The 25,048-nt window shown below is 51.8% G+C and overlaps 11 protein-coding genes across 11 annotated transcripts; 7 read left to right on the forward strand and 4 right to left on the reverse strand.

The window, feature by feature from the left end:
• Window positions 1-1,030: 1,030 nt before the first annotated feature.
• ALTATR162_LOCUS1232 (uncharacterized protein) lies at window positions 1,031-1,603 on the forward strand (the record flags this gene model as incomplete). Its single annotated transcript, XM_043308827.1, has 1 exon — window positions 1,031-1,603. The coding sequence occupies one exon, from the start codon at window positions 1,031-1,033 to the stop codon at window positions 1,601-1,603; it is 573 nt and encodes a 190-aa protein (XP_043164762.1).
• A 1,236-nt stretch (window positions 1,604-2,839) lies between these two features.
• On the forward strand, window positions 2,840-3,781 carry ALTATR162_LOCUS1233 (uncharacterized protein; the record flags this gene model as incomplete). The annotated part of the gene is made up of 3 exons (XM_043308828.1): window positions 2,840-3,124; window positions 3,190-3,419; window positions 3,475-3,781. 3 exons carry the CDS (start codon window positions 2,840-2,842, stop codon window positions 3,779-3,781), a joined length of 822 nt encoding a protein of 273 aa, XP_043164763.1.
• A 1,020-nt stretch (window positions 3,782-4,801) lies between these two features.
• Window positions 4,802-5,401, forward strand: ALTATR162_LOCUS1234 (uncharacterized protein; the record flags this gene model as incomplete). Its single annotated transcript, XM_043308829.1, has 1 exon — window positions 4,802-5,401. The coding sequence occupies one exon, from the start codon at window positions 4,802-4,804 to the stop codon at window positions 5,399-5,401; it is 600 nt and encodes a 199-aa protein (XP_043164764.1).
• A 466-nt stretch (window positions 5,402-5,867) lies between these two features.
• ALTATR162_LOCUS1235 (uncharacterized protein) lies at window positions 5,868-6,539 on the forward strand (the record flags this gene model as incomplete). The annotated part of the gene is made up of 1 exon (XM_043308830.1): window positions 5,868-6,539. The coding sequence occupies one exon, from the start codon at window positions 5,868-5,870 to the stop codon at window positions 6,537-6,539; it is 672 nt and encodes a 223-aa protein (XP_043164765.1).
• Window positions 6,540-8,498: 1,959 nt separating this feature from the next.
• On the forward strand, window positions 8,499-9,731 carry ALTATR162_LOCUS1236 (uncharacterized protein; the record flags this gene model as incomplete). Its single annotated transcript, XM_043308831.1, has 1 exon — window positions 8,499-9,731. One exon carries the CDS (start codon window positions 8,499-8,501, stop codon window positions 9,729-9,731), a length of 1,233 nt encoding a protein of 410 aa, XP_043164766.1.
• A 312-nt stretch (window positions 9,732-10,043) lies between these two features.
• Window positions 10,044-12,562, reverse strand: ALTATR162_LOCUS1237 (uncharacterized protein; the record flags this gene model as incomplete). The annotated part of the gene is made up of 3 exons (XM_043308832.1): window positions 10,044-11,009; window positions 11,223-11,997; window positions 12,048-12,562. 3 exons carry the CDS (start codon window positions 12,560-12,562, stop codon window positions 10,044-10,046), a joined length of 2,256 nt encoding a protein of 751 aa, XP_043164767.1.
• A 350-nt stretch (window positions 12,563-12,912) lies between these two features.
• ALTATR162_LOCUS1238 (uncharacterized protein) lies at window positions 12,913-16,926 on the forward strand (the record flags this gene model as incomplete). Its single annotated transcript, XM_043308833.1, has 3 exons — window positions 12,913-13,156; window positions 13,290-15,393; window positions 15,558-16,926. 3 exons carry the CDS (start codon window positions 12,913-12,915, stop codon window positions 16,924-16,926), a joined length of 3,717 nt encoding a protein of 1,238 aa, XP_043164768.1.
• Window positions 16,927-17,159: 233 nt separating this feature from the next.
• ALTATR162_LOCUS1239 (uncharacterized protein) lies at window positions 17,160-18,038 on the reverse strand (the record flags this gene model as incomplete). The annotated part of the gene is made up of 1 exon (XM_043308834.1): window positions 17,160-18,038. The coding sequence occupies one exon, from the start codon at window positions 18,036-18,038 to the stop codon at window positions 17,160-17,162; it is 879 nt and encodes a 292-aa protein (XP_043164769.1).
• Window positions 18,039-19,029: 991 nt separating this feature from the next.
• On the reverse strand, window positions 19,030-19,962 carry ALTATR162_LOCUS1240 (uncharacterized protein; the record flags this gene model as incomplete). The annotated part of the gene is made up of 1 exon (XM_043308835.1): window positions 19,030-19,962. One exon carries the CDS (start codon window positions 19,960-19,962, stop codon window positions 19,030-19,032), a length of 933 nt encoding a protein of 310 aa, XP_043164770.1.
• Window positions 19,963-20,478: 516 nt separating this feature from the next.
• On the reverse strand, window positions 20,479-21,708 carry ALTATR162_LOCUS1241 (uncharacterized protein; the record flags this gene model as incomplete). Its single annotated transcript, XM_043308836.1, has 1 exon — window positions 20,479-21,708. The coding sequence occupies one exon, from the start codon at window positions 21,706-21,708 to the stop codon at window positions 20,479-20,481; it is 1,230 nt and encodes a 409-aa protein (XP_043164771.1).
• Window positions 21,709-23,060: 1,352 nt separating this feature from the next.
• ALTATR162_LOCUS1242 (uncharacterized protein) lies at window positions 23,061-24,688 on the forward strand (the record flags this gene model as incomplete). The annotated part of the gene is made up of 4 exons (XM_043308837.1): window positions 23,061-23,112; window positions 23,160-23,230; window positions 23,280-23,312; window positions 23,360-24,688. The coding sequence occupies 4 exons, from the start codon at window positions 23,061-23,063 to the stop codon at window positions 24,686-24,688; spliced, it is 1,485 nt and encodes a 494-aa protein (XP_043164772.1).
• Between the last annotated feature and the right edge of the window lie 360 nt (window positions 24,689-25,048).

Below are 25,048 nucleotides of genomic sequence, written 5' to 3' on the forward strand. Positions count from 1 at the left end.
TGCCATGTTCGCTGCGCCTCAACTTCTTCCGAAATGACTGTCCCAACCCTCACCCAGCAGCCACCACCCAATCTGAATGAAGCACACTGAGGTCCTCTCAAGTCAAAAAGTCCTCTCTTGTTCGTGGCACAGCTTCATACATGTACTATATGTCAGACGCTCTGCACGTCAAGACCCTTTCGAAATGTCGGCTGCCAACGCCGTGTAACGAGGCACCCTACCGGTCGCATAGTACTACGTCCATCTCATTTCCCCACGATTGGTTCGCAGCCTCTCAACCAGAAGACTAGCTCAACGGCTGGTCTGTTCCTTTATCTGAATGAAAGCGCCCCTTCGTGCCACTATGGCGTCTTGATTACACGGGTGTGTATGTTTAGTCTACTACAACCCATCGTGATGGCTCGATCGAATGCGGACACTACGCAAGTAACCGTAATTGTCAATACGAATTGAACGGCGTAACCGTGCGGCCCGCCGCCTTTTGGGCTCACGATCGAAATGTCAAGCTTTCGGGGTGGATTTGTGGCGGCATACGAAGAAACACGAAGGAAGCATGGTCTGTGTTCCTCCGTGGCCGTATAACGGTGTTATCTTATACCTGTTCAATGGCCGGTTGGATGTACGTTGTCTTGGCAAAAGAAGCATTCTTCCAATATTATCTCGGTTGCAATAGTGTATATACCTGCGACATTGCAGTGCAATGAGATACAACTGGCACAATAAGGCGCCCATCATGATGGCTATGTAGCATCAAGACGCATAGTACACTTATCTGGGAACATGCAAAGCTATCATATTCGCGCCTTGGCTCAAACGTCGAGATCAATATCACAAAAATTGCTGGAATACGAATCAATGTACCATCGTATCAGAGTGATTTCATTGCGCTGGTGAAGGTGTCGTCCACGTGAGAGCGCGCAGCGTGTTGCCCAGGTGGGGATCGGCGCGGGCGCCATCGCCAAACGCAGTCGCATCAGTCCACACTCTCGTTGACGGCCCGCAACCCAACTCAGGCTCCATCACATCTCAAATGCCACCGAAGAATGCGACAGCGAATGCTGCGCGCAGAAAAGGCCCATCCTTCAATCCACCACGGCCTGTAAACGCGGCATCCCAAGCCTCCGCCTCGACGAAACGCGCTCCAGCAGCGGCATCCCGCGCGACTGGCGCCGGAAAGAAGAGCAATGCGGCTGCCTCAAAGAGTGGCTTTCAGCCTGCTGCTGATATAATCAACCTGTCCGATGACGACCAAGATGAAGAGCTTGCCGAAGATCTAAACATCTCAGACTTTGACGACATAATGGAGGATGCACCTGCTCCTAACCCACCAGCAGCAGCAGCCAATCCTGTCCTCTCAGAACCCGTCGTACCCCGACCGCTTCTCGCACGCCTGCTCCTCGAGAACTTCGAAGACCCGAATATACAAATACAGACTGGTGCGATGAAGTTGGTAGGAAAGTACATTGATATTTTCGTCACCGAGGCTTTTCTCAGAAGCCAAGATGAGATGAAAGCAGCAGCAAAAGATGGGGGTGTCATTGATGGCTTCCTCCAAGTGGAAGATCTGGAGAAGTTGGCACCCCAGCTTGTCTTGGACTTTTGAAAGCTCAACTCGTGTCCGTCCTGTGAGGAGAAAAGAGCCCAGCTGTCATAGGGATGCATACAAACCTGTTTGAATATGTCATTGAAGTTATACTTCATGCGTATCCTAACCAGAAGCTTTTTACACCGACTACGGCGGTGGCTTCGATGATTGCGTCGCGCTATCCATATACTTTCCATAGTCCTTCTTTAGACGCCAGTACTGTTAGGTTATTTTCGGAATGCCGCAAGTCACAAAGAACGAAGGTGGATACTCCACGCACAACTACGACTCGTAGCAGTCAAGAGGCGGAGAAGGCACGAGGCCGAAACATGGACATGTATATCAGTCTTTTTTAGGACGAACCACCATACAGAAGTCAGGCCGAGAGGATCTATGAACAAATGAAGGACACTACAGCCCGACAGCTTTGAAACATCTCGCAATGGTGCCTGGTCTCCAAGATCTTGTCGATGAGTTTTACGCGCGCAGCCTGATAGCCATGTAATGCACAATCTCGCAAACAGATGTTCCGGTTGCCTGGCTCGTTTCGGTTTTGAGGTTGCCGTTGCCACGCCTTGCTTGAAGCACGATGGGGTTGGGCTCAAACACAGCCGTAACGTGGAGCGCGTCGCATCATGAACACCCAGTTGCATCACGACGAACACCAACATCGCGACATGATCAACGCAACTCTACAGCAATGCTGTCTGCGTACTTTGCGTTATACTGCGCTGCGTTCAATCTTTTCCCAACCGGGTTATACATGATATTAGCACTGTTCAGCCTCGACGTTCAAACTCCGAGTTGCACTCAAATATACCCGTTTTAAGCCTCACCTACAGGGTCCTCAGCCGAACCAGGAGGCTGAAGCACTCCTCGCCTCTAACGTGTCGCAACTCCAACCCCATGTATCGGAATATCTACTAACCGCCTCGGCCACGCATGCGTATCTTTCATGCCTTAAGATGGCCCTATAGCCATCACCTCAGGCTTCTCTTTTTCTCATCCTCCGCATCTCTCACGTTTCTTGTCACTTTGTGTTGCATTTTCCTTTGCATCTATCTTTCTTTACTTACCACTTCACAATCTTTAATACACAACTGGCTAGTCCAGCTTGCTATTCTTTGCATAACGAACCAGAGCGCTAGTCGCCCATTCACTCTCTTGACGAGACATTGAGCATCGCAATACGAATCGCATACCTAATATCGAAATCGCCTATTACACGGACGACCATCACATACAATAGCCAACATGTACTTCTCAAGAGCAGCTATCTTCTCCGCCGTCCTCGGCCTCGCGTGCGCCCAGGAGTCTTCCATGACCGCCTCGGGATCTATGGCTATGGCCTCCGCCACTGAGCCAACTCTCTCCTCAGCCGTCCTAGGCAGTGCCTCGACATCCCAACCAACTGCGATGACCGGCATGGTCATGACACACGTAGTCCAAGTCGGAGGTCCAAATGGAAGTCTAACCTTCTCTCCATCCAATGTTGTCGCACAACCAGGAGATCTAGTTCAGTTCCAATTCCACCCCAAGGTACGTGTTATCACAGCCCACCACCCAAAACCATTTGCGCAGTCTGATTAACGATTTTCGAATAGAACCACTCGGTCGTCCAATCCACATTCGACAATCCATGCACGCCCATCCAAAACATCATGTCCAACAAGACTGACGCCTTCTTCTCCGGCTTCATGCCCACAAACGCCTCTTTGACTGCTACAAGCCAAGTCCTCACCTACACCATCCGCGTCGCAGATGCAAAGCCAGTTTGGTTCTACTGCTCCCAAGGCAAGCATTGTCAGGCTGGTATGGTTGGTGCTATCAACGCGTAAGTCCTCTTTCTCACATGCCCAAACATCCATCCACTAACTCGGCACCCATAGTCCCACATCCGGCAACAAAACAATGTCCGCCTTCGTCGCCCTTGCTGCCCAAGCTACAGAGAACCTCTCCCCTGGTCAAGCAGCTGGTTCAGGTGGTCAGACAGGAAACACACCGACGAGCCCTTCGGCCGGTGGCGGCGCAAACTCTGGTACTGAGGGCACTGGCAGCGGCGCAGCGGGCGGTGCTAGTGGTTCTGCTAGCGGTGCTCCTGCTCAGGCTACTGCTAATGCTGCTGCTGGTGGTTTTAGCGCTCAGAGCTTTGTTGGGGCTGCTGCCGCGGTTGTTGCTGCGGTTGTCGTTTTGTAAGGGAGTTGACCCTGGTGAGCGTATGAAGAAAGGAAGGAATATATGTTATTTTGTTGTGATACCAATTCTAGGATGACGATACTGAGCTGGTTCTACGGGACTCAGATTTCGGGATGGAGTTTTTCGTGTCTCTTTGTGAGAACATTTGTAGGAAAGTAATGTGAAAACTATCTCTTTCAATCTTGATGGTGCTTTGCATCTAGTGACAATATCGTGTTATCTACCCTGCGAGACATGATGTTTACGTGAGAGCGACTACCCCATCCCCCACATCCCCGCTTCCACCTCGCTGCTTCCTCCCACGCCCAACTTCCACGTGCAAACTCCCAGCGAACCACGACTGCGTGCAACACACCATTCAATCTCTAGCCCGGCTATGATTAGTGAGTGGGCTTACGGCAGAATGTCACAGCTGTTGCGGGACAAGATGACTCGCAGCGCCTCAAGCTTGCGCGATGGCTCGAGTCGTGGGTCTTCTGTCTCAAACACGGTCAGGTTATACAATTGATGTCGTCTCAAAGCTTCTGGAATCGGTTCGAATTACACTGGAATGATAGGGAGACATGCGTAAGAGTTGTGCGAGATCGCTATGGAGGGTGTGAGGTGGAAGAGTTTGAGGAACAGGGTTATTGCAGTTGCACGCTTCTTGTTACGCCGTCGACAAGCGTCTTTGCGACCGGGAACACTGTCACTAAGACCTTTACCGTTGTGGGATGTAAGGAAAGGCCTGCTTTCATCGTTCAGCTACGTCCAGCACTGCACGCCCTTGATCTCGACATTATACGCGCTGCTAGCATGACATATCCAATGCTGGCTTCCATCGTCAAACCTCTTGATCTAGCATTACCCAGAGGTATATGCGCCTATGAGATGGAGAAGCTTAACGGTACACCACTGAGCCGTTTACAGCCCCGGGAACGCTCCCTCGATCCCGGCGCAAGTGAGCAATTAAAACGCCTCCTCATAAGCTTCGCACACCTTGTAGCGCAAAGCTGGTATTCACCACACAAACTAAATGCGATGTCCAGAACGACAAGAGCGGACTCACCTATGGACGAGAGTCCATCGATGCTCTCGCAGTGTCGCGGCAAGGTCGGCTCCACTATCACCTCTAGACTTGAGAAGCTGGCTATTGAGCTGCCGGATGCACATCTACGCCAAAGAGCAAGCCTGACATTACATGCGGCGCAGCGACTAGAAGACTATCCAGTTGCGCTCAACCACGGAGATCTTATTCCATCCAACATCCTAGTCGACCAGAACACCTGGGAAATTACAGGCTTGGTAGATTGGGCGGAGGCAGAGTACTTACCTTTTGGAACTTGTCTATACGCACTCGAATATCTCCTTGGATACCTCACACCGGCTATTCCCGACCTTCCGCCTGTGTGGACCTACTTTGATGGCGCGACGCAGCTTCGTGAGTTGTTTTGGACGCACTTGATCGAGGCTGTACCGGAGGTAGGAGCTCGAGCAGAAGACGTTAAGGTGATAAGAGATGTAGGTGTGCTGCTTTGGCATGGTATCGCTTGGGATGATGGCGCTATCAATCGTGTCGTCAACGAAGTGGATGATATGGAAGAGATGACTAAACTTCGTGCATTTCTAACTGTAGGTTGAAAGCATATCGCACAAGGTACATATGGTGAACGCGTGGGCTATATCTTCGCCTTTCTCCGTTCTTTCCTTCGTTCTATTCCCAACTGTCTTCGTTTTCGCTCTATCGCGCCGAGCGTTAACCAAGTTTGTTGATTGTGGGCGCAATGCGCCTTCCACCAGACGGTGGGTGTCCCTTCCTACACATGGCGCACCTTCTATATACACATAGGTAACATCACAACTTTTGTTTGTGACCCATCATCCTTGTTATTCCTTTTGCGTTCCGTCACTATCATCGCTCTGCTTCACTTCACCACTTATAACGAAAGGAAAGGTGTCGTCGAAAACTACGTTGTATTCTTCACCGTCCCAAACAGGCACGGTGTAGTACAAGAACGAGCCGACGCGAGAAACAAGGATTTGTGAGCTGACTTCCTGTTTTCTCCAGCGGTGAAGAATTGACGAACCAAGATAAAGAGTAGCCAGCATGGTCTCCACTCGGCGAGGTATTGCAAACGCAGAGCTGGCAACGATTGGCATGGAACGGCTCAAACCTATCCGACAGGAGAGTGACACTATTCGTGTCCTCGTTCCTAGTACCAAGAAGGTAGGCAAAGCTTCGCTGAAGCGAAAAGTGCCCAGCACTCCTCCCAATATGGCGATCTTCAGCACTATCAGTGAGCATGACCTCAGTCTCACATCTCCGAGCACCGGCGAAACTCTAAAGCTACTCGCAATGAGCATACCCAAGAAAAAACAAGGCTCAATCGACCATGGTGAACGCACCGTCTACTCTGCCCTCCGAAGGCTTGCACCAAAGCCCTCTGCAAACATGAGCGGTAGCTGCCACAACCCCATCATCGTCGACGATACCTTATCACCACCACGAAAAGTAGTTCGAGCTCCAGAGCGAAGCCATAGACACAAACGGCTGCCAGGACCTCATCAATTCATCGGCAATGGTTATAGAGACCTATACAATTATCACGCCTCCAAACCAGCATTAGCGGCCATGCCTGCGAACGGAAGTACATTCACCGGGCATCAGAGTCATGATATATACCGTATGATGAACGCGAAGATAACTGCAGCGCCAGATTTTAGCCCGAACGCAGCATGGGGCCGCAACACCCTCAACGTACCTTTTGAAGTGCAATAACATGGTTTACAAGCGAGCGCCGCGTACAAGCGAGCGCCGCACCCCACCAACTTTGCGCACTTCTCTCCTCTTAACGTACAATGGCTCAGCGTAGCGCTACTCTACTAGCTTCAAATGAAGCAGATATTCAGCTTGCTATCTTCTCTATTAAATCTTATTAAATACAGAGTAATCGCAATGCTGCTGCTATCTATAGCGTGTCTGAACGAACGATCCGCCGCCGACGCGCTGGTGTACCTGCCCGACGCGATTGCCAGCCTAACTTAAGAAAGCTTACCTAGAGAGAAGAGGAGGTGATTATTAGCTATATACTCGACCTAGATCAGCGTGGATTTGCGCCTACGTACGAAGCTGTACGTGATATAGCTAATAGGCTACTGACTACGCGCGGCGCTGGTCAGGTCGGCGTCCACTGGCCGCGCAACTTTGTCAAGCGTACAGACAGTCTCACGACGTGTTTTAATCGACCGTACGATAGGCAGCGAGCTCTATGCGAGGATCCAGCTCTAATTAGGAGCTGGTTTGAGCTTGTAGAGGAGACAAAGACTAAGTACGGCATCTGCGATGAGGACGTCTACAACTTCGACGAGGCTGGCTTTATAATGGGCAAGATCACGACTAAGCTTGTCGTGACAGGGTCAGAGAGAAGAGGCAGACCAAAGGCTATTCAGCCAGGCAATCGTAAGTAGGTAACGTTGATTGCTGCGATCAACGCAGCTGGCTGGACAATCCCACCATTCCTTATCTTTGCTGGCCAGTATCACCTGTCTGCCTGGTACGAGGAGGATATCCCACGCGACTGGGCGATTGCAATTAGCGACAATGGCTGGACAAATAACGAGCTAGGAGTTGAGTGGCTAAAGCACTTTAACGCTTACACGAAGACTCGCGTTGTTGGTGCGCGTCGTCTGCTCGTCCTTGATGGCCATGGGAGCCACCACTCTCTTGAGTTTCAAGAGCTCTGCAAGGAGAACAACATCTACACGCTCTGTATGCCACCTCACTCATCTCACCTACTCTAGCCTCTTGACGTTGGCTGCTTCTCGCCGTTGAAGCGCGCGTACAGTCGTGAGGTAGAGAGCCTGATCCGCCACCACATCAATCACATCACCAAGCTCGAGTTTCTGCCAGCGTTCAAGGCAGCCTTTGATCGATCGTTCACATCAGTCAATATCTGCTCAGCTTTTCGAGGCGCAGGCCTCGTGCCTCTCCAACCAGATACTGTACTATCGAAGCTTGACGTGCAGCTGCGTACGCCTACTCCAGCTGCCCTGCCAGAGGCCCTCTGGGAGGCGCGTACGCCGAGCAACGTACGCGAGCTTGAGGCTCAATCAACGTTGATACGTGATCGCGTTCGGCGGCACAAGAGCTCATCGCCTGCCTCTATTATTGAAGCGATTGACCAGCTTAAGAAGGGCGCTGAGGTGATGATGCTCTCAGCTGAGCTGATGCGCGATCGGATTGCCAGCCTTGAGAGGGCTAATGAGGCAGCCTCAACGCGTAAACAGCGTAAAAAAAAGCGTATACAGAAGCGAGGGACCTTAACAAAGGGAGAGGGAGAGGATATACTCGCTCAACGTGAGGTTGAGCAGCAGATTTCTCGTGAAGAGCGTCAAGGAGGAGCGCGATCAGGACTCAGCCGCCAGGCTCTGGCGCGCTGCACGAGGTGCAGGGAGACTGGCCACAACTCACGTACATGCAAGAAGGATACTAAAGATATTGCTTAATCTGCTATATAAATATCTATATATCATATTATCACGTTGTTAAGATATACGACTGTAGAGGTGCGCAAAGTTGGTGGGGTGCGGCGCTCGCTTGTACGCGGCGCTCGCTTGTAAACCATGTTACCCACTCTCCGCGCATGTTCTTGCGCAACAGCAGAATGCCTCGCATCATCAGTCACCGTATATGCAGCACCATCAAGTCCAAGCTCCCTCTAACACATACGGATTTCCGATGGCTCCCTCTCACAACGAAGGCGTGCTCCGTAGGAGGGCTATACAATATCTTCGAGAATTTCCACGGCCTTCACCGCACAAGAGAAGACTGTCTGACGCCGACCCTGATGAGACCAGTGACGATGAAGCCGAAGAATACCAGCAGCATACTAAACTACAGCCAAGCACTTCAACTCCCCAGTCTGGCTCCATGCCGCCATCCAAGGTCTGCAATGTTGACCGCCATATCACTCACAAGTCAATAATTCATCGAGACCCAGATCCCAACTTCCTCGTCAGACACCTCATTGAGCACACCTCGCTCATCACATCATTATTACAACTCTATCCGCACTCCACCGACCAGAAGGGTCTACGAAATGATGTATCAATGATGGTTCAAGTACAAAATCAGTATGTGACTGATTGGATGAAGGCTGAGTCACAGAGTTCGCGTAAGCGACAGAAGAATAACGACGAGAGCACTGTCAGCCTAGATAACCGTCCGCAACCCATCATAAACCCTGCGACGAGGGTACAGAACGAGCAAGACCTCGCTTTGCGCCAGATACTCTCTGCAAATGCTGATATGTGGCAAGATGATACAGGGCATGGTGTTGCAGATGTGTTTGCGGTTGTACCTGCTTCTTCTCCAGTGGCGAGCAGCTTTGGCGGAAGAATAGCCGGCTCTACGCATATGCCTTCAACCTCGATGGCACATGGTCTTCTTATACAGGAAAAGCTCGGCACTACTGGCAGCGCCCTTACAACTCCAAAAAAGCACATCCCGAATTCCGCCGTAGGGTCAGCGCGCTACAAAGGCATGCCTACCACTCTCAACATGGAAGACATACAGGCGAAACTTGGCGGACCGTCAATTAACCCGAAAGTTAAATCCAAGAGTTTGACCGACTTGAGTCTCCATTCAAGTTCTTTTGAAGGCCTGGCAACTCCCATCAAAACAAACCTCCATCCCATCAACGCTCTCATCACTCCCTCCCCAAACCGTATACACGACCCTTCATCTTCCCGCAGCAATCAAGGTAAAAGTAGCGAGCACGCCACCACACAGCATCCAGCCCCAAGCTCCGACGACGACAGACTCCACGTTCGCAATAATGGCAACGCCTCAAGCAAGTTACATAGTGAGAGTTCATACGACTCTCGGATTGGGAACCCGGGTTTCCGCTTTGAACGACGTGTTGATGCAGTCCATGGGCGAATAGGAGCAAATCCGTTGTTGAAGGAGTAAGTGAACGGGACAGTCTGGCTGTAGGAGCTGCACAGAAGGTGGGAGAGTATCGATGAGCTAAGGAGTGCCTAGGAGGAATGTGTATATATCAGCACTTGTATATTCTAAGTAGTATGGAAGTGAAAAGCAGGTGTTGAAGAGAGTGATGTGAAGCATCCTGTTAGCCGCCACCAAAGCCAAGTAGAAGAGCGAAATCTCATGTTTCATGATTCCATATTCTATTCGGGTATCAAGTGACTTTTCCCTTTTTCATCTCTCGTAAACCAAATGAGCACAATACCTAACAGCACGAGAATCTCATCTACCGACCCACTAGTTGCCCTTGTTACCTCTCTTACCACCCCTCTTCTTCCTCTCTACATGACCCAACAACGTCTTCTTGACATCTCCCAAACTCCTCTTGTTCTTAATCTTGGCCTTACCCAGCGTCATCAAGAAGTTCTTCTTCCTTGCCTTCTCCTGATTCGTCGTGCTCTTGCCCTCAGCCGCCTTCTGCTCCTTCTTCTTCTTAGCATGCGAACTGTGGTTTGTCTCGCGATCTGCGCGTGCAAGAGCAATCTTCTCTTCTTTGGTGTTCTTTTTGCCGATCTTGGCGGCAAGCTCGATGGTATCGGCGGTGATGGCTTCGTCGGCGTGGCGAGCGGCGAGGAGTTGGGCGCGTTTGGAGGACGCGAGGGAGGAGGTTATTGTTGAGGAAGCGCGCAGGGCTTGGAGTTGTTTGAGGTCGGCTGGGGTGAGGATGGTGGTGGTGAGGAGTTTGGATAGGGATTTTGTTTCTGGTTCGGCGCTCTTGGAAGGTTCTTTGCCGTCTGGACCGGGTGTTGGTGTTGTGGTGTCGAGCTTAGCTTTCTTTGCTGGCCTGTCTTTCTTTTCCTTTTCGTCTTCAGAGTCGCTGATTTGGATGTCTTCACCATCACTCTCGACGTTGATCCAGCCGCCTGAATCGTCGCTGTCGCCGTCACTCTCCACATCCCACTTCTTCCAGTCGTCCTCGTCGTCAAGTTCGACGTCGCCGTTGTCCGCGTCAGGATCCAGACCAGCAGCTTCTAGCTTCTTCCTACGCTCCTCTTCCTTCCATTTCTCGAGTAGCTCGATGCCTTCGATCTCTCCAATAGCTTCTTCACCATAACGGCGTTCCTTGATGGTACCAGCACGGATACCCATTGTCGCGTCTTTGCCACGATCGCGCTTCTTAAGGAGGTCGGCGCCGACTTCGCGGTAAAGGGAGAGGAGACCTTTGGCGGCCATCATCGTGCCCTTGTCCTTAGACTTGCGGTACTACTATGCGTCAGTATACATCATAACATCAGGGTAGTGTCTGAAAAGATGTAGCAGAAACAAAAGGTATCAGAGTTGCGACAAGCGCTTGGGTTTGTATTCAGATAGCGGGGTCTTAAGCCGCCTCATTAACACGGACCAAATGTTCTCATCATGAAAGAGTTGGAGTGCGATGCGATGCAGTGGGAGCATACAAAGTGGGGGGTGACTTACCATAACCAAGTCCTGGAGCAGGGTGTCCGTCATAGCTAACGGCTGACGCGCGCAAATCTCGCGAATGGAGTTCAGACCTGCTGCCGCGACCTCAGAGGCCGATGCTTCTGAGACGAACTCATTCGCAATCTTCTGCACAAGCGGTTCGAGCACATCTGGCGGTACATACGAGTGTGTCGCTTGCGCTAAGCATGCCAAGTAACTTGTGACTGACGCTTGTCGAGGAGTGAGATGCTTCAAGAAGTATGAGTATAGCGGGAGAACTGTGAGCTGATGTAACCCGACAAGGCGAGTGACTAACTGCAGTACCAGCAGCTTCGTTTCGAGGGCAAGCTTGTTCTTGGAGTTCTGGACGTGCTTGGAGAAGAGCGTTTCGGCGAAGCCTTGAGGATCGTGGAGAAGGTGTAGCGCGCTGAAGTTGAGAGGATGCGGTGCATTCTTTTTCTTTTGCTTCTTCTTGAGAGTGGCAGCTGCAGTCTTCAGTTCGCGGGCCTTCTTCTTGCTCTTCTTGTTGATACCAGCCGAATGCTTCAACTTCGCAATGTCCACATCGTTGTCGTCGTCGCTGCTCTCTTCTGCGGCGGCTTCTCGTTCTTCGTCACCACCAAGGAAGAACTTGGTGCCACCGTAAATGGTCTTCTCGTTGTCGCTCAGAGCGGCCAGTCGCATGACCTCGACAGCGCGCGCATCCGTCCATATTTGTCGCTTCCAAAGCTCTCTTGTGATCTTAACGGCCCATATACCCTTGGGCGAGGAGGAGTCTGATTCTAGGAGACTTTGTAAGGTTAGTCGATGGACCTTTGAATTGGAAGGGGGATGACATACTTGTACAACGCTGTCTGCATAGACTTGTTGAGTTTGTGGTTCACAGACTTTACGTTGGCCGTCCGTAGGTCTGAGATGATCTTGGTGTAGAGTAATTGTCGCAGACTCTTGCTGTTGGTCGTCACAAGGATGGGGAACAGCGTGTTGAGGAGTTTGACCGAATCTATTACTTCTTTCCGCTTAAGCAGGCAGTATGCTCCGACAACCTTGTCCCGCAAGTCGTACTCAAGCACCTCATGGTGGGTGAGCAGCAGCTCCAGATCCCGAGGAAACTCTGATGCAATGTCGGGGTAGAGGTCTGAGGTATGCGACACGAATTCGATGAGGTCCTTAAGCGCGACCAGACCGCTGTCAGAGGTGCTTGGGTCTGCAAGGAAGAGGTCGAGGAGGGTTCGGTACTGCTGCCATTGCTGCTCGAAGTCGTCTCTGTACGATTGAGGGTCTCGTTTCAGCTTGAACCGGAGTGCTGCATGATCAGACTCCAGCTTCTCGAGGGCACCAACTTTGCGCTTCATATTGGAGATTCGGATTTAGGGAACGTGAAAGTTGTCGTGGCCGTCGTCGTGTATGCGCCTGCATAGACTTTGCGACATGAAATTTTAGTGGGGCCATCCCACCAATTGGTCAGGGCGGACCGACACTAGGCCGAGAAGCTCTGGCCTCTTTGCGCGTAAATCTTTCACCAGCCTCGACAACCTCGCGCAAGCAACTCCTCAGTCGCGCTGCCCTACAACGGCGCGCATCATACTCGATAATCTAATACGTTACTTCTGAGTGCTCGTCGTTCAATCTCGATATCCGCTCACGCGCTCTCAAGACATCGACGCGGCAATAGTACCAGGGCCAGCGCCCGCCGTCGCCCATCATGACGAGCTTCTCTTCCATGTCCCTGTACGCCTTGACGGTGAAGCAGCCGACAGCGACACAGGAGGCAATCTCCGGCGACTTCCTTGGGAACGGCAAGCAGCAGATCCTCACAGCGAGCGGCTCACGGCTTGCCATCCTCGAGGTCTCGCGGCGGCAGAAAGGCTTCCAAGAGCTGTACTCGCAGGATGTGTTTGGTATCATCCGTCGTATAGCCAAGTTCAGGATCGCGGGCGGTACCAAAGGTATGTCAATCCATCTTCCCCGCTACAAGCAGTATAGTGATTTTCAAAGCACACGACACCTTCGAGCTCCCAGCTCTTTGAGCCCGCGGTGGACTGGACTGCAAACACTAAGAACCTCTACTGACTCCGTCAGACCATATCGTCATAACCACCGACTCTGGCCGGTTAGTTACATATGAGTACATGCCAGATGAGCACACTTTCAAGACGGTTCACTTCGAGACGTTCGGCAAGTCTGGAATACGACGCGTAGTGCCGGGCGAGTATCTGGCAGCCGACCCGAAAGGGCGGGCTATCATGATCGCCTCGACCGAGAAGAACAAACTCGTCTACATCCTCACCCGAAGTGGTCAGACGGATATCGCCATATCCTCACCACTAGAGGCACACAAGCCACAGACGCTAGTGTACTGCCTCATCGGGCTTGATGTTGGTTACGACAACCCCATGTTCGCTACACTGGAGGTCGATTACTCGAACTCCGAGACTGATCCTACTGGCGAAGCGTACGACGAGATCAAGAAAGAGCTGGTTTACTACGAGCTAGATCTTGGTCTGAACCACATCGTTCGGAAATGGTCAGAGCCAGTCGATCGGACAGCCAATACCCTCTTTCGAGTACCGGGAGGACCAAATGCCCCAAGCGGTGTCTTGTGCTGCGGAGAGGACAGCATCACATACCGCCGTATCTTCAACAACAAATCGAGTGTCCACCGATTGGCCATCCCACGTCGTGAGGGGGCCACCGAAGATCCCAACCGCAAGCGCATGATCGTTGCTGGTACTCTGTACTCTCTCAAAGGCGGCGATTTCTTCTACCTCCTACAAACAGAGGATGGCGACGTCTTCAAGCTTACCGTAGAAGCAACTAGCGGCACGGTCGACAAGATCAAGATCAAATACTTTGACACTATCCCTGTCGCGACCAGCATCTGCATTTTGAGGGCGGGTTTCGTGTACGCCGCCTGCGAATCTGGAGACCGGATCTTGTACGAGCTAGAATCTTTGGGAGACGAGACGGAAGACCCCGTTTTCGAGAGCGGCCAATTCCCTGTCGATCCAGAAACTTCTTTTGCACCGCCTTTCTTCAAACCTCGGGCCCTTGTCAACCTCACCGCGGTAGAGACGATGCCTAGTCTCAATCCGATCATGGGTATGGAAGTTGCCAACCCTGCATTGGAAGATGCGCCCCAAGTTTACACGATCAACGGCACCGGTGGTCGGAGTTCGTTCCGCACCACCAGAAACGCGCTTGAGGTTCTGGACCTCATCGAGTCGCCATTGCCGCAGAATGCTTCCGATGTCTGGACTACGAAATTGACCAGCGAAGACGAAACTGATACCCTTATCGTCATGTGCCTTCACAGCAGAACGCTTGTTCTCAAAATTGGCGACGATGTCGAGGAAGCATCGAACACGGGCTTCCTTCCAGACACGAACACGCTTGGTGTACAGCAGTTCGGTGAGGACTGCATTATCCAGATTCACCCCAAGGGTATCCGTCATATCCAGGGCATCCAGTTTCCTAACGACGATGCGAGCGCGACGCACGCTAGTCTGACTGACTGGCAACCTCCGGCGCATCGTACTATCGTAGCTTGCGCTACCAACAACCGACAAGTTGCTATCGCGCTAAGTTCCGGTCAGATCCTATACTTCGAATGCGACTCAGATGGATCACTTGCTATGGCTGAGGAGGAAATTGCTTTGGACAGCACCATCAACTGCCTTGCAATGCCCGACGTACCCGAAGGTAGCGTGCGAGCGTTCTTCTTGGCTGTCGGTTGCAGTGACCAGACTGTCAGGATCTTCAACTTGAGTCCTGACATGGAAGGAAATATCCTGCGAAGTATCTCTGTTCAAGCCCTCACGTCGCCGCCCAGCGACTTGACCATCAACCTCATGACGGACAAGTCCCCCCGTGGATATAGCCAGTTCTTGCACATTGGTCTACGAAGTGGTGTATACATCCGATCAGTACTGGACGAGATGACTGGCGACATCGGCGACACCCGGAGGCGCTTCCTCGGGCCCGAGCCTATTAAGTTTGCGAAGGTGACCGTTGCAGGCGAACCTGCTATCATCGCAATGACCTCACGGCCATGGCTAGGCTACACACATCCTCGTACCGGAGTGTTGCAGCTGACACCGCTGAACTACATTCCGTTCAAGTCCGCTTGGAACTTCGATGGTTCTCAGTTCAAGGGAATCATCTGCGTCAGCGGCAACGAGTTACGGTAAGCACATCCCATCTCTTTCTTCCCAACTGCAATGATGAAACTCTGTACTCCCTAAACACGATGAGGGCAATAACAAATTTCCAATTGTTCCTACTGAAAGCAGTTATCAATTTGTTCTTATTACAATGACGGCCTACACGATCAGTTGCTGACCACGACAGAATCTTCACATTCAACGACCTGACGGACAACACGACTTACGAGAACATACCGCTCAAGTACACTCCAAGGAAGATGGTTGGATGGCACGACCAGGGTGTGTTCTACGTGATTGAGAGCGACAACAACACTATAAGCGCCGACAGACGCCAACAGCTAATCGCCCACGCTGGTATCAAGAAAGAGGACGACGGCACCAATGGCGACGCCACGAACGGCACAATCGATAGCGACGAGCTTCCAGCCATCGATTTTGGTTACCCAAGAGCTCAGGGAAGCTGGGCATCTTGTATCCAAGTTGTCGATCCTGTGAGCGAAAAGACTGTCACCCACACCGTTGAGCTGAATGGCAATCAGTCACTTGTCAGTGCTGCCTTGGTGTTCTTCGAGAGTCGTGGTGAGGAAGCATTCTTGGTTGTTGGCACTGCCAAAGACTTGAGCTTCGCTCCCTTCAAATACACCTCTGCTTCAATACAAGTGTACAAGATCAACCCCACTGGTCGCGAGCTGGAGTTCTTCCACGAGACTGAGGTCAGCGACCCGCCTCTAGCGCTACTTGCATTCAAGGGAAAGCTCATCGCTGGTGTTGGTCGTCATCTGTGTCTCTACGACTGCGGTATGAAGTCTGTTCTACGCAAAGCTCAGGCTCCAAACTGCGTACCGACGCGCATCACTGATCTCAAGACCCAAGGCAGCCGGTTGGTTGTCTCCGACCAGGCGCAGTCCGTCACCTATGTCGTTCACAAGGACCAAGTTCACCCCAACCGCCTCATTCCTTTTGTTGATGACACAATCGCGCGTCACACCTCAGCATCTGAGATGTTGGACTATGACACCACAGTTGGAGGCGACAAGTTCGGCAACATCTGGCTTGTGCGTTGCCCACAGAAGGTTTCTGAGTCTTCCGATGAGTCGCCTGACGGTTCAGATCTCCTAGTAGATAAGGGCTACTTGGGCGGTACACCGAACCGTCTCGACCTCATTGCCCACTACTTCACAAACGACATTCCTGTTTCAATACAGAAGACTGTTCTCTTGTCAGGTGGTGAGCGCATCATCTTCTGGGCTGGTCTCCAAGGTACCCTTGGTGCACTTATTCCCTTTAGCTCCCGCCGACAACACAAGATGTTCCAGCAACTGGAGCTTCAACTTCGGTCAGACGACAAGCCACTATCGGGCCGCGATCATCTCGCCTTCCGCAGCTACTTCGCGCCGGTCAAGAGCGTAATCGATGGTGATCTCATCGAGCGCTTCTTGGTGTTATCACGCGACAAGCGAGAGAGCATCGCTGGCCAGATGACGGGTGCAGAATGGACACCCAGCATGATTGATGAGGCGATCTGGAACATGCGCGGTCTCTATGCTTTCTAGATGAAGCATGTTCTCTGCACGTTATGGCGTTTGGAAATTTCGGGCCTTGAAAAGCGGTTGGTGCTTTCTGTCCAGCGGTTGTAGCGTCTTTGATGAATGAGTTACAGCAACTTGTATTTGTAAATAGAAACGTAGGTCACAATAGACCCAAATGATACCCGAGAATCGTCTTTAATTGCTTTCGAACAACTAAGCTGAATGGTGTATACTTGGACTTGTAGTACCATCCCATGTCAATCTTCTAAGATTCCCATAGCCCCGACTATCATCAATCCCACCACACCACCTACTATGATCTTTCTCACGGCCTCCATAGCGATATCCAGTGTCACAGTTTTCTCTCCAGCGGACTTCTTCACATTGTCATTCTCCTCCGATCCATACCTATACCCATTCGACCCCGCAATCACGACCTCGAAATCCCATTCTCGATACCCTGTATTCGTCGCACTTTCTTTGTGCATATCCCCCTCACCCCAAAGCGCACATTTGATAATAGTGCGACTGCCCGCGTTCTTACACTCGGGACCAAGGTTGATAGCAGGTGAACGCTCAAAATAAATGTTGAAGCTATTACACACCTGCGTGGGTAGAGTTGGTGTGTAGGTGGGTGTAGCTGAGAAATCGAATCCCTCTGGAAACGAGAGGGTGGATCGAGGCTCTGGCTCGCCTTGTGTAGCAGATATTCCCCAGCCGAGACATCTACTCACACACTCGGTCGTACTGTATGCTTGTAGCTCATAGAAGCCTAGGTACTCGGTGCCGATGTAGGATGCGTTTGCTTCACGGAAGGCGAGAGAATAGCCGTAGGGTGTGGTGGCGTCTAGAGCGGGTGAACGGAGAAGAGGGGAGGTGTAGAAGGAGTGCATGTTGTCTTCTGAGGGGATGGGGCCGTAGCCAGGGGCTTGGGGGAGACAGTCGCCTTGAGTATTGTGGACGATCACAGGGGTGGTTGGGATGTTAATGGTCGGAGAGATGGGGTTTGTTGGAGAATGCATAATTAATGTGGTTGTTGGGGTGGTCACGATGGTAGTTGTCTTGGGTGTTAAGGTAGGTATGTTGGCAACGTTGAGAGTGGCTGCTACCAGGCTGAGCGAGGTGGTGTCTGCCATGTTGATGTATGTGAGTTGGAGAACACTAAAGTAGAATTGTGTACGAAAAGTGTTTTTGTGATCTTTTGTCGTTGTTGTACGGTAGCGATAAGGTGGCGGTGTGTTGTTGCACCACTTAGGTGTTGGTATTACAAGCACCATAATCACCCCTTTGGGCCTCAAATCCCTAAGCACCAATTTATCCACTCCTAATTACCTCATACCCTTGACAGCCTACTATAAACTGTCGTATCATCCCTGAACGCACTCTGCCCTATTCACGCATTCGTCAGCATATCATGTACCACACCAATACGAAATCCACTACAACGATCACCGACCTTTCAAACACCGTTCCACAACCCCAATCCACAAGTCCCTCCCCTTAGCCTTCGCCTCCTCATTTCCCCACCCCTCCACCTCCATCATAAATGCATCCTTCTCTCTGCCGTTCATCCTCTCTGCCATCTCACTCAACGTCTCCGTACGCGTCCTCGTTGTCACAACCACAGCACCTGTTTTGGGCAAGCGCGCAAACATCTGCATCTCAGTACGTACGAGTAATTCGGTAGGGTGGAGGGTTGCTATGTTTCCGGCGAAGAAATCGATGGGGCGGGGGATGTGGAGGGTGGATGCTAGAGAGGAGTGAAGTGGGCGCGTTTGGATAAATGATTGGTGGAGAGTTAGGGGGCCGGCATGCGAGTAAGGAGAGATCGTGGGGAGGTCGAGGGTTAGTATTGATGGTAAGGCTGAAGAAGTATCAGTCTCGGACGGTCAATGGGAAGGGAGAACGGATTGGAAGGTGAGATTTGAGACTCACTAGACCAAGGTATCATCGGCAGTCTTCTGTTTCCTTCGCCCTGGACCATAACATCGACTGATTTTCCTAGGTACGGCGCTATGGTGTAACCGGATGGGAAGAGAGTCGTACTAGCTTGTCTATAATCCTCATCATCAGCCTAGGCCTAGCACAACGTGCCTGACACAAAAGAGTTACGAAGAAACGGAGCACTTACAAATACCACATCCTAGTACTCTCGCTCCTCGCCCAAACCATGAAATCCTCCCCACACAATCTCGCTATAACCTCCAACGGATGCGCCTCTAAGGAGCCTTGCTCTAGCGCGAAATCCTCTCTAGTCAGTTCATTTAGAATATGCTTTTTACGATGTTTAGTCTTGAAGCTGAATTTATTGTGATGTGTTTCGACAAGGAAGGATGCGACTTCTTGCAGTAACTCACGACATGCGGATTCGCCTTCGGGAGTAACGTGTATGCAAGAGGAGCGGTTGCGTGAAAGGAGGTGTACCCGCGCAGCGTGGTACTCGATGTAGTGTTCGTCGATGGCAAGCCAGTCGTGGCGGTTTGTGGGGGTGAGACCTAGTTGCGACGGAGTGAGGGGTTTGGAGTGCGTGGAAGTTGATTCGATGGGTTTGTTCGTCAAGGTTATGTCGGGGAACCAATCGCCAGTTCCACAGTCGTCTGCGTCAAATGCTGGCATTCGTGAGATACGGTGTTCTTCGGCTATGTAGGCCCTGGTTTTGGGGTTCTTGATCTCGGATAGGTCTTCGATGTCGCGGAGGTTGACTGTTGTTGTCGCTGGGGAGAAAACATGGTAGTCGAGCGCGGTACTGTGTGCGATGTCTTTGACTGGCGCTGACAACGAAGCATGTGTAAAAACGGTCATACGCTGATTTCTCATTACGTCAGCATGTGCCTTGGACTCGCTGTTGTTGTCGGCTGTCGTCGCATGATGGTGTGCATCCTTGTGCTCGACCTTGACAACGACGAATCTCTCCGGAGCGGGGCCGAGAGCGCCTTTGTAGAACCAGAGCCGGACTACGGCGGTGCCTATGAAGAAGAAGTAGCAACATATGCCAATGACGAGGACGAGCAGGGCGTATAGGGGAATAGATCCAGATTCCGGTAGCGGGCTCGCTGCCATTCTGGCAGTTGGACAAGTACAAGTGCGTTTGTATCAGCGAGTAGAAACTGTAATGTAGAGGTTCCCAGCAGCGAATCTTTGCATGACCTCGGATCATCGTGGCGAAACTAGCAAGTATTGTGACATGTTGTGCACATTCGACAGTGACGTGAGGATGTGAAGCTTATTATACATGATGCAATTCAATGCAACATGCAAATGAGCAATGGGAAGAACAAACCATTGCCAGATTAAGCGTTTACACGAAGGTGCTAGCGGATGTTCTAGGTGTGAGAACAGAGATAGAGGAGGAAGAGAAAGGAAGTCGGAAAAGCAACGGATAATTGGGTATCGTGATATTTGACTATGGCAAAAGAATCAAGCAAAATATACTCCATACTCCCGAATCTGCCCTTGCATATGTCGGAAACAGCCTGTCGGCAAGGTATCATGCAAACCCAAAAAAAACTCAAAAACGTCCTTGGCCGTCCCCCGAATCAATCTTCATAATGTTCGTATACTGAAAGCATCCAACTCTTACTTGATGGCAGGCAAACTATCAATCTTCGCATATAGCTCCTGTGCATCCTCAAAGACGTACCAGACACCCTTGGGGACACCCTTGAAAGCCTTCTCGAAACGTTCTGGGCTGTTCTTGTTGCCCTCATCCATCTCTGCAACACCCGTCACCTTGCGGATGTAAATGGCACCGATCCAGTTCTTGCCAAACTTTCGGTAGGCTTCGCCGTATGATTCAGGGTCTGTTTGTGTCGAGTCGCCAATGAGAATGAACTTGCGCTTGGGGAACCAGCTGTGGACCTTCTCGATGCGATCAACCTTGTAGGCTTCAGTGCCCTGTGTCAGGTTCGCAAGGAAGCCAGCCAGATTCATCCAGCTAGCATCGCGTAGGATCATAGTTCCATTGGGGTAGTATTGCTCACGGAACTTGCGCAGAAATGGGTAGAGGTTGTATGGTGACGCGGAGAGATACCAAAAGGGTGGGTTGTCAAGCTTTTGTACAATGTGCCTGTACAACTCTGGCATACCCTTGATAGGCTCTGGCTCCTCTGCGAAGGTGGTGGTAAGGATGCCGACAGGTGACGAGGTCAGAGTCTTCTTGATGGTGTCGTCGACATCGGAGAGTACGGCCCAGCCTGTAGGCTTCGCGAAAGTGATATTGAATGGTGTCGCATCATTGTTGGTAGCCTTGAGCTTATTGACCTGGCCGTCCTTGTAGTCGTTTCCAGGAATAGCCAACTCATCCGAGCTGATGCCGTCGCGGCCGCTAGGACCCAGTCTGGTGTTGAGGCCAAGTAGATCAATCTGAACAGAATGCGCAGGAAGAATTTGGTCTGCAAAGGGCTGGAGCCTCTGTGCGACGGTAGCCCTGGCCTGTTCATCGTCTGCCAGACCAATCTTCTCAGAGACCCATGCGACGATCTTGGAGAGATCCTTGCCACTGTTCTTGACAAAGTAGGCGGCAACAAGTTCCGCCTTCCACCTTCCTAGGCGGTTCTGGTAGGCGGTGGTGTCTAGTATCCATACGTAGTCGGTATCCGGGTTAACGTTGGTGTAGAAAGGATTCTTGGCACCAAGGTAGGAGGAGAGGTTGTCTTTGAGGGAAAAGCTGAATCGGTTGGCGAGTTTAGGCATGTCTGCTTCGAATGCGGCAAAACCTGAGTTCTCTCTGGTAATATGCTCTTGTTCGGTTTCTTTAACACGCATACGAGCCTGGCCAGCCATGGCGGAGGCGGATTCAGGAGCCATCTTGTAGGGTGATGATGTTAAACAAAGGCGCGGGTGCCTATCGAGATGGTGAGGTCAGGAGGAGGGTGTATTGCACGGGACGAAGGGGGGGGCGAGGGCCATGGTTGAGGTCATATACTTTGTGCCTGGCACTTGACCAGGGCGAGCTGAGTGGCTGTCGAAGTGTCTCACGAATGGAACAAGTGCGCATGAGGGAATGACGTCTGGCCAAGCCACGCATGGCTGCCGCATCCTGTAGCAATGGTCGCTTGCCGAGGAAGCGACGATCCTTGAACCTTGTCGCCATATCGCCTCGAATAGGTGGGGACAACTCATGGGCGATACTCTCAGTCTCCAACACTAACAGTGGGGAGAGTAATGTCACAACTGGTAACAGCGAATCGTAGCTCACCTGGTGTCGATGCGAACAAAGTGACGCAACCACAGCCAAGTTACTAGATCAGTGTGAGTCTTTGATGTTTGTAGTAGCCCGTGACAGGTTTGTGTTCTTGAACGGAAATAACATGTCGCTGACCCCGTCGGTTGATGAAAGCCTACACTTGGCTGTGCCAGACTTTGGAGACGCTGAGATGGATCGGGTACTGCTGAAGAATTAGACTGGGGCGTGACGTTTGACGTGTCTTGCAACATGGCGTCAGTACGGCTATATCGGTACTGGGCTCAGACTATGCCGCCGTCACACCTCTCGGCGACAAAGAAGACGACAACCGCCAGACTGCGTTCATGGTTCTGTGTATATTCAACAGCCGGTTGCCTTTTCATTTTACCGCCACCCGTCGAACAGACGAACCGTGGTATCACGCGGCCGCAGCACAAGCAGGTACCCGGTCATGTGTCACAATCTCGACGTATTCTGCGACGCTTAGTAGGCGTCCCATCTCCGGTACTTGTAGAATCAGTGTGGATGCACGGAAAGGGTCCAATAAAAAGCAGACTACCGGGCCGTGGGTCTGCAGGAAAAGGCCGATGACATATCTTGGCATACCCTACGCCATCCGGGACGCGTAGATGGCGCTGTGTGGGGAAGAAGATGGTAGTGCAGTACAGCGATGGTTGCAGCGTCGCCACACGTTATACGCGGCTGTTTACGTTGCCTGTACATGTGTTCGCGAACTGGACATGGCTTGGCAACAAGAGGCGCAGCCTTACCTAGGTAACCGTCGGCGCGAGGAAGGCGCGCTGGAGGCCTCAATCAATTCCTCAATCCCACCATCTCTCCCCTTTCCACCAAGACTCGCGGACTCGGAGCTATCTAGTCTTTTTGCGCGTCTGCACTCTGTATTTGCGCATTCACACCAGACTCTCTTGGGTCCATTTGAAGTCGCGGAACCACTCCGCTAGGAACAGCAGACATGGAGCTCAAGAAGCGCCTCAACTTGGGCAGCTTGATGCGCAAACGATCCTGTGGGTCGCATATCGAATTTCTGCCTGTTGCACTCTAACACTGGCAGCGCAAACAGCCCAAGATGTCAATATCGACTCAAATGCTGACACGCCCGAGGCAAATGCCACCAGGGGAGTGGTAGGTCATACCGCCTCGTCGCATCTTCGTAGCAGCTAACAGCGAGTAGATGGCCTTCTGTGAGTCTGGTGCCGCAAACTCGGTATGACATTCACTCACAAAACTATGGCGCCATACTAACCTACCCAGGGCGAAGAAGTCCTCCACCTGCCTACCATCGTCGAGTCCGCCGTCGCAAGCCCGAGCGCTGCATCAGCCGCCGCAAGACAGATCCGCATCTTCCTCTCCAAAGAGAACTTTACTCGCCCTCATGTCCAGTACAATGCCATGATGCTTGTTAGAATCTTGGCCGACAATCCGGGTCCATCCTTTACCAAGAATATCGACAAGCAGTTCGCCGACACAATCAAGGACCTACTTCGCAAAGGTCGAGATCCAAGTGTAGCTCAGATTGTGAAAGAGACGCTGGATTCAATGGAGCGTGAAAAGGGTTATGACACCAACCTGAACACGCTGTTCACCATGTACAAGAAAGAAAAGGGCCTCATGGCAGTCGCCGCAAAGCAGTTTGGCCCCCGGAAGCTCCATGCGCCAGGCTGGTCAGCGTCGCAGAACATACAAGGCGGCTTTAGTTCAGGACATAGGTCATCATCCAAGACACTGCCGCCGCCAGTAGAGCTCGCAGGTCGCATCGAGGAAGCGCGTACATCGGCCAAGCTTCTCCTGCAGCTCGTACAATCCACGCCAGCAAATGAACTACTCGGTAACGAGCTGGTCAAGGAATTCGCTGAGCGCTGCACGGCCGCCCAGCGCAGCATACATGGCTACATCGCATGCGACAATCCAGCGCCCGACGATGACACTATGCTCACGCTGATCGAAACCAACGAGCAGCTCTCCCTCGCTGCCTCCAAGCACCAGCGCGCCGTCCTCCAAGCCCGTCGATTTATGGGTGCTTCGCCATCCCCACCGGTACAGAGTGGAATTGCCATGCCGCCGCCACCGCCGCCGAATGGCAATACTAGTCCAGCTGGTGTGCCTTCAAATAACGATGCACCTTCCATACCTGCTATGAACTTTGGAACGACACAACCTAGCCAAACAATCGGTGCAACACCTACAAACTACGGGAGCGATCAAAGCAATCTCCCTCCGTCACTGCAGGCGGCACCGAACCGTACACAACCGAGCGCACAAGAAGAGAACCCATTCGCTGATCACTACACGACTACATACACACCTCCAGCGCACCAGAACTCTTCACCGTCAAACGATTATGGTGGCTCACCGGATCCCTACCATCCCGGTTTCCAGTCAACTCCATCGTATCTGGGCCGACAAGAGAGCTCCGCAAACAACTTGACCATGCACGGCGCGCAACAATCAATCCCAGAAGAAGATGACCATATGCGACCGCGCACTGAACGCCCGCGGACACCTGACCTCAACGTGCCTCAGCAGCAGGCTCATGACGTTTCGCCCGTCGCAGAGCGTAATACCGTCACGTACAGATATTAGGCTTCTCGCGATGAAGGATCGCGTAGCGGACCGGACGCGGACGTGATGATGTGGGGTAACGTTTTGCAGGACCGATTTCACTCTTTAGACCCGACGGGTAACCCCGATGCTTTGAAATCACTAAGCGTGCATGCTCTTCTTCTTCTTGCGCAGGGTTGAACAACTCAAATTTTACAGGGCGGCTTGGCGTGCGATAGTTAGGAAGAGATACCATAGTTGGCTTTCACATGAATTTACAGTTTAATGCTATTGTACTTTGTCTTGCCCCGCACTTGAGCGCAAGGCTGTGACCTCACCACCCCCACGGCCATGCAATGACCTCGTGCATCTCACGCGTCTCTCACCCGCATTGATCACGCA

The sequence above is a fragment of the Alternaria atra genome (genome assembly GCF_907166805.1).
Source record: "Alternaria atra isolate CS162 genome assembly, contig: 21, whole genome shotgun sequence".
NCBI lineage: Eukaryota > Fungi > Ascomycota > Dothideomycetes > Pleosporales > Pleosporaceae > Alternaria > Alternaria atra.